Here is a 12,847-nt window from a genome sequence, read left to right as displayed (position 1 = left end):
AGCCAGGCACAAACTGTCATTGTTAAGAGAGTGCTAAGATGCCATTTTAAAACCTTAACCTGGATGAGGCACCTGCGTGGCTCAGTCGGTTGAGCATCTGACTCTGATTTCAGCTCAAGTCATGATCCCAGGGTCATGGGATTAAGTCCCGCATTGGGCTTCCCACGCTGAAAACTCCGATCCTGCTTGGGATTCTTTCTCTCCCCCTATTTTTACCCCTCCTGCGCTCAAGCTCGCTCTCTCTCTCTCTCTCTCTCTCAAAAATAAACATTGTTTTTAATATGGAGAGGAATAAATGAATCGTGTGTTGAATTGGAATCAGCAAGACTTCCGTGAACCGATAAGTTGCAATGTTTATAAACAAAGAGAAAAATTGTAGAGGTAAACGTGTGTACAAACATCCATATAATTCACAGCTCTGTCTAGTGAGAGGGCCTGAGAGGAGTGACACCCCAACAGCAGTGAGCACACTGAGAACACACATCCTGGCTTCTAAATTCCATCCTCCATAGAAGGAACCAGAGTTCTTTGGCAAGATGTTCCCAGGGCTTGGGCAGGGAGAGGACAGGATGAGCCCGGGACACCTTCCTGTGCCCAGAAGTACTGAAGGGCTCAAAGCATAACTGGGACATGTCAAAGGGACGTTACCAGCTTGAAGCTCCCCCCTCCCCCACTGGCAAATCAGAGGTCACAATTATTGTCACAAGTTATAATCACAGAATAAAATAGGAAACCGCAAGTCCACACACATTCAGATACTTACTAGGATAAATTATTTGTAAGTTGAAAGTTTGATGAGAAATAGTCTATTTGCCTGGTTTTAAAGTTCCTCACGCAAGGTTCCCATAATCACTAAGGGAAGAAGAGTGAGTCCCCAGGGGAGATGCGGGCAGACACCACGGTAACCAAACAACCTAATGGGACACCATCACTCGTTGGCTCAATCGTAGTCCTGCATCACTGACAGGGTGGGACGGGCAGACGGCACGTCAGTTGTGTGATTCTCCTGCCGAAGGAGCATAGCCTGCCTCTGATCACGAGGAAAACTCAGACGTCCACGTGGAGGGACTATGTACAGAAGGACGGGCCCAGAACCTTCACAGGTGTCAGGGTTTCAGCTGTCAGGGAGAGGCCAAGGAATGTTCTGGATCTTCAGAGACTAAAAAGATGATGGCACAGTGTGATGTGTGGCCCTGGGTTGGATCCCATGCACAGTACTGGGACCACCAGAAAGTCTTGGATGTAGTCTACGACCAGATGGCGATGACCCTACTTTGGACGAGGTGCTATGGTTATGTCAGAGAACAGCCTTGTTTGGGTGCATGATAGAGCCCTAGGTCAGCAATTAATTCACAAATGCTTCAGGGAGAGGTCCTGTACCACTCTCACAACTTTTCTGTAAGCTGGAGATTGTTAGAAAACACAAAATGTATTTTTTTTTCTTTTTTTTAACGTTTATTTATTTTTGAGACAGAGCATGAACGGGGGAGGGGCAGAGAGAGAGGGAGACACAGAATCGGAAACAGGCTCCAGGCTCTGAGCCATCAGCCCAGAGCCCGACGCGGGGCTCGAACTCACGGACCGCGAGATCGTGACCTGAGCTGAAGTCGGACACTTAACCGACTGAGCCATCCAGGCGCCCCCAAAATGTATCTTTAAGGATGTTATGGGAAGAAGCATAAATTCTCTCTTTGACCCTTCTTAGCTTGAACTGCCCAGCGGAGCAGGCTCTAGCCTGAGGCAGCCGAAAGTCTTACCATTGTGCCTGTAGGGTGAGGCCTGAGGGGACACTAGGAGGACACCAAGAGCATCGGCTTCTCTTTCAAACAAGAGGGCAGAGGAGCTGGCCCCCTTCCTTGTGTAACACAAACGTATGCCAGAGAGTGGAGGCCACTCTTTAAATGTTCTGTGAAAATGCACAGGGAAGGAAGTTCTGCAGAACTGGAAACATTGGAACATGAACCATAGTGGTGAGCAGTGTGGAGACAGAGCAGCCTACATGAGGCCTGGAGCTGGCCTTATGCCTGTTGTGAGCTGAGAGTTCAGGCCGGTGTGGGACACGGTGGAGGTCACAGGCCTTTCTGAAATGGGAGTTGGAACCAGTCATGACAGCACAAGTTAGGAAGGGGCTGTCCACTCTATGCAGGGGACTTGGAGACTCTGCCCACCAGCCTGGTGGTGGAGCTCAGAGAGCAGCCATCCCAGACTGGGACAGGACAGAGAGTTCTAGGAAAATGCAGAACCAATGGAATATAGGATGCATTCTACTAGATCAAAAACTGTACGGAGTGCCTGTCGGAAGAGGTAGGAGGCATTAGCTATAGGTACAGAGGAAACTCAGCAGGTGAAAACATAAAGGCAAATGTTAACTCCAGGAAAAACAAAGAAAACAATCTAAACAGAGTTCACTACTTGGCCCAGCAGTGAATAGTATTTACATAATTATAATAGTGCAAACAACAGTAACAAAAAAAAAAAAAAATGAAATAGTTCACTTGGGAAGGTGAAAGAAAAGAAAGACTGGGAGCTGAGGGTGCTGGTGAGAGCTCCTTCAGTGACATCTCATAATGTCTAAATCTGGTTTCAAAAAAAAAGCAAGGGCATGTAATTTAAAAATGTGGAGAAACATCAGACAAGAAACAGCTGAAAGAATTGAGAGAGGCTGACACCAGACCCTTGGACCCAGGGTCCAGAGTGGGACTCGGGGACCACTACGGACTTGTTGAAAGTGGCCTAACTTTTTGGCTCCTTCTGTTCCTTTTATCTATGTATCTGTCTTTCTTTGGTAATAATTAAAACAAACAAACTGGAACTCCAAACTGAAAATAACAAAGAAAAATGCATTCATATTCCCACCATAAAATGCCACAGTTTGGGACATTAAAGAACAGACTTTGACTAAGTCGTTGATTAGAAAAGGAATTAAAATGGCATCACAAAATCTTTTAAAGTGAATGATAATGAAAACACTGTTAGTCAAAATTCCTAGATGCAGCTGACGTAGTACTTAGACTCTCATAGCCTTCAGTTCCTATATCAGAAAACAAGATAGTGGTTTTTGCCGAGTGAGGAAACTATAGATATTTTTAATTTCTTCTTTGTGCTGACCCACACTTTCTAGTTTTCTAAAGAAGCTGTTTTTGGTTTTGTTGACCTTCCCTGTTGTTTCTTCTGGACCATTCTGGCCAGGAAGAACCCCCCCCCCCCCGCCCATTCCCCATAGGAGCTTCTGTGGGGTCAGCCTTGTGGGCTATCCAAGAACTATTCATTCCACGTGGCTGAGATTGTGTGTCTGCCTTCCCTGGGATGGTCAGGGGCCAGGGTCTATGCAGGGTCACCCATGGGTCCCAGCATTCAGCAGGCAGTTAAGACCTGCAGAGTGGGGGTCAGCCAAGGTGACGCTTGGGAAGCTGAGCAGGGCACCTGGCCACAGGACACGCGAGTCCCACTCTGGCTGCCATTGGGAATGAGGGGGCGAGCCCAGCACAGTGCCGCAGGGGCTGACTGCCTCACCCTGTACCCCTAAGTCCTGCTTGTCACCCCCATGTGCCCATCTCCTGCCCAGGAACTGCCCTTGTCTTCCTCCAGGTGGGAGGAGGGAAAATCAGGGGCCCCTTGCCCCAACCACCCACCCCATGGTTCCATGGCACTGCCGGCTTGGCGGGTCCCACCGTGGCGGGCCTGGTCTCAGCTGCCGAATGAAGCTGGATGGGGCAGCACTGTCACTGCCCAGCCCCTGGGAGCCTGGGCAGGGCATTAGGGCCGTCGCGCCCAGGAGCCAGGTGTTTGCTGTGTCCTGCCTGTGGGCCCACAGCCAGGGCGGGAGGGGGCCTGGCCCAGGCCCCAGGCCCTGGGTTGGAGAGGCCAAGCCGGCTCTGGAACCCTTTCCTCTGGGAGAAACAGCTCGGCCAGCACAGAGCACTTTGGGGATCCAGGAGCAGCAGCAGGAAAGGTGAGCAGGGGTCGGACCCAGAGCAACCCCCGCCCCCCCCCCCGACCCCCAACAGGGGCTTTGAGCTCCAGGGCTTGCTGGCATGTTCTGGGGATGTGTCCTCAGCTGGTGGGGCCCTCTGGAGAGGACTCAGCCTGGAGGAGTGCAGAGAGAGCCTGTGTGGGCGCTCTGCCCTGCGGCCCCACCCCTGCCTGCAGGACCCTGTCCCCCGAAGCATCCTGTGCTGCTCTGGAACGTACACCTTGCCGGGCATGGCCTGCCCGGGGCCCTGGCCATACCCCACGATCACAGGGTGGCCGCCTCATGCCTGTGCCCTGGGCCAGCCGGGGGCCCCAAAGTCAGAGTGTGTGGCCTCCACGTAAGCCAAGAGGGGTGGGGGCACAACGCTGCAGGGCGGAGGGGATATCAGGGCCGAGCCGGGGCCTGGACATCACCAGCACCCTTCAAAGACCCGCCCCCACCCCCCACCCCGCCTCTTTGCCCTACAGACACTGCTGAGCCGGGTGGGCACTGGGGACCCGATGGGGGCAGGAAGGGCAGGTTCTTGCCCGCAGGAAGTTTCCCACCGGCACCTTCCAGAGTCGGTCCTCCGGGGCTGGACTTACCGCAATGCCGCTTATGACCGTCGGGCCACGTGGCCAGAAGTGGGATCTGGGTGCCTGGGGCTGTACGCACACCCCAGTATCGTACCTTCGAGGCACTGAGTGGGGAGGTGCTACGGTCCCCGTGTCAAAGCAGAGCATGGCGAGGCTCAGGGTGCCCCCGACCTGCCCGGGGCACCGTGGGGTGAGCCGGTGGGAGCCTGCCGCAGGGTTCAGACAGGTGATATGGCAGTGAGTGCTCCGAGCGCCCCGGTGAGTGCTCCCAGCATCCGGGGAGGGGCAGCAGGGAGCCCCTCGAGACAGCCATTTCCCCAAGCGGCTGTGTTCCCTCCCCATTGTGGAGGGAGAGTCCCACCTGCTGGGCCCCCACCCCCACCGAGGTGTCCCCTCTCTCTCCTGTATCTGCCCTTCCCCACAGCAGCAGGACACACAGCCTCATCTTCCCTCTCTCGGGCCCCCAGCCCCTCCAGCTGCCTCCGTTCGGTCCTTCCAGCCACGCGTCCCGGGCGCCAGCACTGTCCTCCCCCTCATCCGCCCCCCACCCAGGCTCTGGAGTGAGCCTCCCCTTGCCTGGTGCTATCTGCCCTCTGCCTGTCACCTGCCCCTTGCCCGCCAGGGGCCCTGTCACTTAGCAGCGAGTGGTGAGTAGACAGACTCTCATTAAATCCTGGTGAACCGACTGACCAGCTGACAGAGGTCCGAGGAGGCACGTTGCCTCAGGCCCAGCCACTGGTCTGGCCAGGTGTCCCCAGATGCTTCCTCTTGTCTGACAGGCACCGCCCTAATGGCCCCCAAACTGCGGGGGCCCTAAGACCTCTACCTCTCTGGGCCCGAGGTAGCCTCTCCAGGAGACAGAGAGGCCAGGTTGAGTTAGGGTTCGAACCTACTGCAGAGGAGGTGAGAGGACGCCGCACACCCCAGAGGTAAGGGGCCACGGGGCGGGTGGGGGGGGGGAGGGTGCTCCGGCAGGGAAGGGAGAAAGGGGAGTCATCCTCAGAGCGGCACAGTCCCAAGATGAGGAGGGCAGCTGGCGCCCCCCTCCGGGGCTCCCTCAGTGCTCCCTATAGGGTTTTAGATGACTTAGGAGGGTTCTGTCAGCACCTGGCTGGTGGGGGGGGGGGAGTAGGGCCCGCACCCCAGGCCTGGTCATAGCACCCGGCCCCTCCAGGGCCTCCTCCGTGCCAGGGGGACCCAGGTCTGTCATCTCCCACCCCAGGCCCCTGGGCCCCTCTCTCCTCCAAGCAAGGCCACAGCCTCCCCTCCCTGAAAATCATAAACTGTAAATCGGAGACACACTTGGTTCCCCGAGCAGGCCCCCTCCCGCCCTCCTGCCGTCATTCCTGGCAGGCGGACCAGTGAGCTCACTCATTACATAAGGCATGTGAGCTATTTCTTGGGGGCAGGAGCTCCCCCTACACGGGCCTCCGTTTCCCCTCTCCAGCTCCAACCACGAGCCAAGGGGGTCTGGGCCTAAGAGGCAAGACCCCCATGTTCCCAGGGCCCCCTCACCCCGTGCGGGAGGAGGGGCTGCTCAGCCCAGGTCCCAGCCCCCACCCCTCCAGGAACAGGAGACCGAAGGTCCTCCCTGAGCGGCACCCGGAGGGCGGTGGGCAGCTACCCAGCCCCAGCCAGGTCTCAGGCATAAGGGAAGGGGTCCCAAGGGCATCACTGGCTGCTGCGTTTCAGTCATTGCTCCCAGGGCGGGCACAGGCGTTGCTCCCTCTCTGGATTGGGGGTCGCTCCTGCTGGCACCCCCTCCCCCCCCCGCCCCCCCCCCCCGGCCCCATCTGGTGCTCTTGGCCCCTCGGAGGACACCTGTATCATCCGAGGGCCCCAAGCCCAGCGACATTCCAGCCAGGACGTGTGCTCCTGGGAGGAGAGGCAACCAGATATCCCTTTGCTCGGAACAGAGGACCCCCAGGGAAGGACCCGGGGGTGGGGTGGGGGGGGTGGAAGGAGCCCCAGCAGGACAGCCATGTTTCCCGGAGGTGGGCCCCAGCCCAGGGAGCCCTCCGCTCGCTGCTGGGGGTCCTCCCCGGAGCCTCCGGCCTCAGCTGTTGGGGGACAGGGGCCCAGGGACCTCGGACCCCCTGCCACACTTCCGTGACCGACGGGGACTGAGGGTGACCCGTGAGGACACGGCTTGAAGGGACGGACGGCCAACATGTGCAGGGCATCTGGGGGGCAGGCAGCGAGGAGCAGGGCAGGGCCGCTCCCCGCTCCCGCCTGGAAGGGGGGCCGTGGACGTGGGTGGGGTGGGCGTGCGGGCCGCCCGCGCTGTCTGCCCCGTAGTGGGGGGCTCCTCGGCGGGGTGTGGGGAGGGGACGGGGGTGCGAAGCCCCCCGTCCCCTCCCCACCGCCCCGCTTGGCCCTGCCTGCAAGGAGAAGTCGGGAGGACACCCAGCCACTCGCCGCCCTGCCCGCCGCCCGGAGGGAGGCCTGTGCGGCTCTCCGGGCTTCCAAGGCGCCTCGCTGCGCCCCGCGAGGGGACAGGGGACAGGGGACAGGGCTCTCGGGCGGCGGGGACGCGGGGAGCCCGCAGGCCGGAAACAAGACCACGGCTCCTTTCTTTTCAGAGACTCGATTTCTTGGAACGCACACCCTTCGGGTTTGCTATTTTTACCCGCCCCAGCCTTCCGGTCTCCATGGCGACGCCTCCAAACAGCAGATTCCAGGCGGCAATGACGTCACCTTTCCCCTTCCTGCCGCCCAGGCCTCCGGGCGCTGCCGGGCCGACCCCGTCGCGCGCCCCCCTGCGCCCCGGCCGGGCCCCCACCCCCCTCCCCTCCCCCGGCCGTGGGGTCCCCCGCGCCCCCGCGCCCCTGCCCGCCCGCCGGCGGGGCCTTGGGGGGCCGCGCGGCCCGTCCCCGCGGGGCGGCTGTGCTGGAGCCCCCGTGGCAGAGGGCACGGGCCCAGGGCGGCCCTCCCTCCCGCTCCGGGATCCCTGCCATGCGGGCCGCCCTGTGGGAGCTGCGCGGGCCCTCGCGGCCGGGGAGGCAGGGGCAGGCCGGCGCCAGGCCTCGCTGGCTGCGGGGGTAGCAGCCCGTCTGGCCTGGGAAGCCCCTGCCGCTCCCTCGTCGGAAACCGGTGACCTACGGCAGAGGGGCTCCGAGGTGGCGGGAGAGCCGCAGGGGCCCGTGGCCTGGTCGTTTGAGCCCCTGCCGCTGTGCCCCTGGGCGTCCGAACCCCCTCCCGCATGGTGGCAGTCCTGCCCGGGCCTGTCGTGGGCCATGCGCTGCACACCTGGGTCCTGATCGGCAGTGGAGCCGTGCGGCCTCTGCTCCTGGGCCCGGGTCTCCCACCGGGGGTCAACCGCCGCGGCCGTGTGGGCCAACACTTTACCCGGCTGTCCCTGTAACGCCCAGCCTGAGCTCAGTCCTCGGCGCAAACCAAGCACAAGGACACTTGGGGCTGGAGGGCCAGCCATGTGCGACTGGGGTCGGGTGGGAGCGTGGGCTACCCGGGTCACCGCCCCCCACCTCCCGTGAAACACCCTCCCCTTCCCCCCTCCGGGTGCTAGCGCCACACTGTGGACTCACTTTCTCCACAGTGGTTGAGGAGTCTCCTCGGTGGCTCGTGGGGTGGGAAGCGCCGCGTGGGGTGGGGGCACCACACCCCTGCTGTGGCCTGCTGGGGTGCGGGGGTGCTGGGGGGCCCCCCACCCCCACCCCAAAGCAGGGCCCGCCCCTCCCCAGCAGCCCAAGGGGCGGAGACAAAATAACCCCCGGCCCCACCCCCAGCAGCCTCCCCCACCCAAAGCAGAAGCTGGGCCTGAGGTTCAGAGAGGGGAGCGGGACAGGCAGGGCAGAGGCGGCACCGCGGGGGGGTGGGGGCCGGTCGGAGAGTCGGGGCCACGCTGCATCGGGCCAGCGTCCAGAAGGGCAAAGAAGGCGCTTATGGCAGCTACACCGTCGGCTGCGGTCTCTGCTCCCAGAAACGGTATTGAAACAAGGTGGTTTCGAGGCTCACATTCCTGCCCTCCTGCTCGATGTGAGGTACGAAGCCCCAACTCGCCCCTGTCTGACGTGGGCAGGCGCGCTCGCAGGCCCGGGCACGAGGCAGGCAGGTGGGCCGCCCGTCTCCAGAGCCCCGCACGGACGCATTCACAGAAAGGTGTGCAGAGAAGCAGCCAGCCCTGCAGGTGGGCCTCGTGACCCCTGCGAGCCTGTCTGTCCTCAGGCTGTGTCCCAGGGGCCCTGCCCGTGCTGGGGGCCCCAGGCAGGCGGCCGGGCCCCCTGGAGTGGGGGTGGCTCTAGCCGGAGGTGGACGGGGCTGTCCACTTAAGCACCAACTCCAGCGGGCTCTGTCCAGGCAGAAGACAGGAAGGGGTCACTGGGTCTGGGGAGCTGTTGGACACTGAGGGGCCCGAGAGCAGGCTTCGTGGGAAGGGTGTGAAATTTGAGGACAAACAGCTCGTGGCCCCGCAGCAAGCGGAGTCTGGGCACCCCCGGCACCCGCGGGCAGCCCTCTCCGTCTGCCCTTCTGCCTCGCGCTCTTTACGTAACAACGCAGGCTCCTGGGACCACCACTGCCCCTACCCTTTCCTCCCGACTTGACCGTTTGGGCTCCTGCCAGGCCCCACGCGAGGCCCCTGGTCTGAGCTCCGGTCAGCCAGACGTGTCCTGCCCAGGCTGAGATCCAGGAGGAGGTCAGGGGGCTCTGGCCCTGAGGGGCGGTGGTGTCCACGGGGGAGACCCCATGCCAGGCATGAATGTGGAATCGATTTCTTCCACCAAGTTGATCAAGGACCTGTATTTACTGAGAGATGAGCAGGAAAAAGTTCTTGTTCTCAAGTGCTTACGGTTTCATGAGAGACAATGAAAAATTAAATTTCCATATGTTTTATACGAGATGGGGACACGCAGTCCTACAAAGAGTAGACCAGAGTGAGGTAGATGGGATGCTGAGGGGGCTCCTTATGAAGTCCATTTCAACAAAGCCCTAAAATGGGTAAGGAATGAGCATTCTGGGTGGAGAACAGCAGGTGCAAAGGCCCTGAGGCAGCAGTTCTGGTCAGGGTCCACGTGTTGGGGGGAGGGTGGTGAAGTAAGGAGGAGGGAGAGGTGCGGGAGGGTGGGCAGATGACACTGAGCCTGCTGTTCACCCCCAGCATTGCTCCCCCAGGGACAGGGTCCTAGGGGGTACTGTGTCGAGCCTGAGAGCCCCCCCCCCATCTCTGTCACTGACAGGCTGGGGCAGAACAGCTTCCGGGTGGGGCGAAGGGAAGGGAAGTTCGGCAAACAGCACCCCCTGCCTCCGCTTTGCTGCTGGAAACACTGGGGACTGGATACGGACAATAGATTCCGAGTGGCCGAGGCTACTTTTCTGAATGCTGTGTCCCCAGGCTGGAGTAACAGCCAAGAGGAAGTCCCTCGCCTGGCCCTGGCCAGGCCCCTCCGTGGTCCCTGGGCAGCCCCTCCCCACCCTGCCCAGGGACCCCCTGCCTGCTGCCCTGCCCGTGACTTTAGGAGTTGGCCATGGGGCCGGAGGGCCTGGGTACGGGGTGCAGGCTGCCTGGCCCGCCCCCCCCAGAGCCACCTCCCACAGCCCCACGGACACGGCAGGGAAGGTCCTGCGGCCACGGGCCTGGCATTGGCCTCTGCCCAGCACCTTCCACAGACCGCCCCACCTCCAGGCCGAGCGCTGCCCAGAGGCTCTCATCTCCGTGAGTAATGTTTAACTTGGAAGGGCTGCCGGGGAGAGGTTAACAAGTTTGGATTGGGATCTGCCTGCAGGAGGGGGAGAGGGAGAGGGGAGGGGGAGAGGGCAAAGTTGAGAGGGAGGAAGGGGGGCAGGAGGCGGGGCTGCGGGGCCGGCTCTCACGGGGGGGGGGGGGGGGGCAGGGCTTGAAGGGCCCCTCCCTGGGATCTCCCCCCTGCCAGCTGGGCCCTGCCAGCGACTCCTCCCCGGGGAGGGGGGGCTTTGAGGCTGAAGACACACCCTGGGCAGCGGGCTGAGCCTCTCTGGGCTCGGTCTCCCCCACGGGAACCCCGCGGTCAAAGCTCTGGGGGAGAGAGAGCACGAGGAGTGCACACACACACACACACGGGCCCGTGCACACGCACCAACACACGCTCAGGAACATGGGCTGTGGGCGGAAGGGCCCCCTGCAGAGCCAAGGCTTCCCCGCGAGGGACCCAAGGAGCAAGGATGAAGCCTGGCCGGGGTGGGGGTGCCGGGCAGCAGGAACACCGAGCTCCTGTCCTGCCCCCTCCGGCTCCGGTGTCCATCGGCCACACCTGAGAAGGCCGAGGGGCGCTGGGGAGGACTCCACTCCAAGCGACCAAGGGGAGAGGCCTTCTGTTCCACCCTGTGTCAGGGACGGGCCACCCCGGGCCGCCATGCTAGGCGGGGTCTGCCCGACTCCCCCACCAGGACCCTGCCCGGGCTGGAGCTCCCTCACACCAGGCAGAGCGCCCCCCCCCACCCCCCCTTCAGCATCTGTAAGACAACGGATGCCTTTTCACGAAGATGGCTCTTCAGGGAAAATGCACCCCTCTCCAACCTCGGGTAGTTTTTCCCGACCGGCTTTACCCCTGGGGGGCCCAAACACCTGCTCTTGGGGAAGGGCCTACCCTGGCTGGTTGGGCCCCCCGGCACCAGGTGGAGCAGGGGTCTCACCCTCACGGAGTAACAGCAGTTGATGGAAGATGCTGGAAGGGAGTCCCTTTCCCGCCTCGGCCAGCCCGCCAGCCAGCCGCTGTTGTTTCTCTAAAGATAAACTGTTTCACTTTGAACTTCCTCCTTGAGAATTCTGAATTCTGACCTGTCTTGTGAGCTTGGCAAAGGGCCTGGACAGAGTAAGGATATTCCCCCCCTCCCCCGGTGTGCGTGTGATTGCACATCAGAGCCTGGGTCTCAGGGCGCCCTCCCCCCAAGTGGTGGAGCCTGGGTCTCGGGGCGCCCCCCGCCCGAGTGGTAGCTGGCAGGGCACCTGGAACCCAGCTGGCGCTCTGCGGTCGGTGTATTTGCATCCCCTAAAATTCAAGGTTTCACCTTGAAACCTAAGCCCCCACTAGAGAAGTGAGGACTGTGGGAGGCGAGTAGCTTACAAGGGGGAAGCCCCATGATGGGATCAGTGCCCTCGAGAGGGGACCCCAGAGAGCTCCCTCGCCCCTTCTTCCGGGTGAGGACACAGCAAGAAGTCGGTCATCTGTGACCCAGAAGAGGGTCCTCAGCAGACCCCGGATCTCAGCCTTGCAGCCCCCGGTCTGCGGTAATCTGTGAGCAGCCCAGGCGGACTGAGACAGCGGGCGTCAGCACCCCTGCCGGGGCGTGCTGGCTCCCAGGCCAGGCTGGGGAGGAATGGAGAGGCTGAGGCCAGAGGGACCCTCGCTTTCCCCGGAGGAGGGCGTTCTCAGGGCCCAGGCCCGCCCCCAGCTGGGGTACAGAAGGCCCGGGTGGGGTGACGAATCTCCGGGGTTTCTCCCACCCTTAGCAGTGTGTCCAAGCACGTTGATAGGGGATTTGGGGACAGTCAGGAGCCCGTCGCTGGAGCCTGCAGCCTCATGTGGCAGGAAATGCCCAGAGTGGAGACCACAGGCTCCTCAGGCTCCTCAGGGCCCTGCCCCCCAGTCCACGGTGCTGCCCACCACACGTGGCCCCCGAGCACTCACTCTGTGGCCAACGGGCCCTGCACTTGGTTCCAGACATCTAGCGTGACCAGAGAACATGTGACAACACGCTCATCACGTACGTGCTGGTTCCTCGTTGAAATGGGATGTTTTAGGGATGTTGGGCTCAAATGAAACACGTTATTACAGTTAATTTCGCCTACTTTCTTCGCCTACTTCCACGGGGGCTACTGTAACTTACAGTGACCTGGGAGGAGGGGCCGACAGGGGGACAAAGGCCGCGATGGCAAGGGCAGGTCTGAGGATGGGCGCATCAGGGACAACTGACCAGCAGAGAGAGGACAGTGCCTGCAGGTGACAGCAGGGGACGCCGGCGGAGGTGGCGTGGCCCAGGTCTGTCTCACAGGACTCCGTGCTGCGGGGCATCACCACCACTTGAGTACAGGTCCCTCACCAGCTGTCTCCGGAAGCCCCGGCCCGTGGGGACAAGGGCAGCTGGAACCCACCCCGGCTGTCCCTCTGCCACGTGCCCACCAACTCCAGGCCACTCTGGGTGGTCAGGGGGCCTGGGGCTGTGGCCCTCAGGGAAGGCTGCCCAGCAGTGGCAGGCATCTGGGGCCTCTCTTTGTCCCCAGGGGGCCCCTGTGGCCTGAAGTCCTGGCAGATCTTCCCTCCCTGTCCACATGGCTTGGTGGCTTTTTCTTTGTACTGTCTGCCCC

General features: G+C 61.6%; 1 protein-coding gene across 6 annotated transcripts; it reads left to right on the top strand.

The window, feature by feature from the left end:
• Positions 1-1,581: 1,581 nt before the first annotated feature.
• On the top strand, positions 1,582-12,847 carry LOC123597043 (translation initiation factor IF-2-like). 6 transcript variants are annotated; one of them, XR_006711927.1, is made up of 4 exons: positions 1,582-5,477; positions 7,131-10,219; positions 10,930-12,246; positions 12,372-12,847. XR_006711927.1 is itself a non-coding variant. In XM_045475329.1 (2 exons), exon 1 carries the CDS (start codon positions 6,719-6,721, stop codon positions 7,643-7,645), a length of 927 nt encoding a protein of 308 aa, XP_045331285.1. In that variant the 5' UTR covers positions 6,433-6,718; the 3' UTR covers positions 7,646-10,219; positions 12,372-12,847. The 6 variants fall into 6 exon arrangements, 3 of the variants coding, with proteins under 3 accessions (XP_045331285.1, XP_045331284.1, XP_045331283.1); XR_006711926.1 differs by having other exon boundaries at positions 1,583-5,451; positions 7,131-12,246; XR_006711925.1 differs by having other exon boundaries at positions 1,583-5,477; positions 7,131-12,246.

Source organism: Leopardus geoffroyi, chromosome C1 (genome assembly GCF_018350155.1).
Source record: "Leopardus geoffroyi isolate Oge1 chromosome C1, O.geoffroyi_Oge1_pat1.0, whole genome shotgun sequence".
Lineage (NCBI taxonomy): Eukaryota > Metazoa > Chordata > Mammalia > Carnivora > Felidae > Leopardus > Leopardus geoffroyi.
This window is presented reverse-complemented; position numbering and strand designations above follow the sequence as displayed.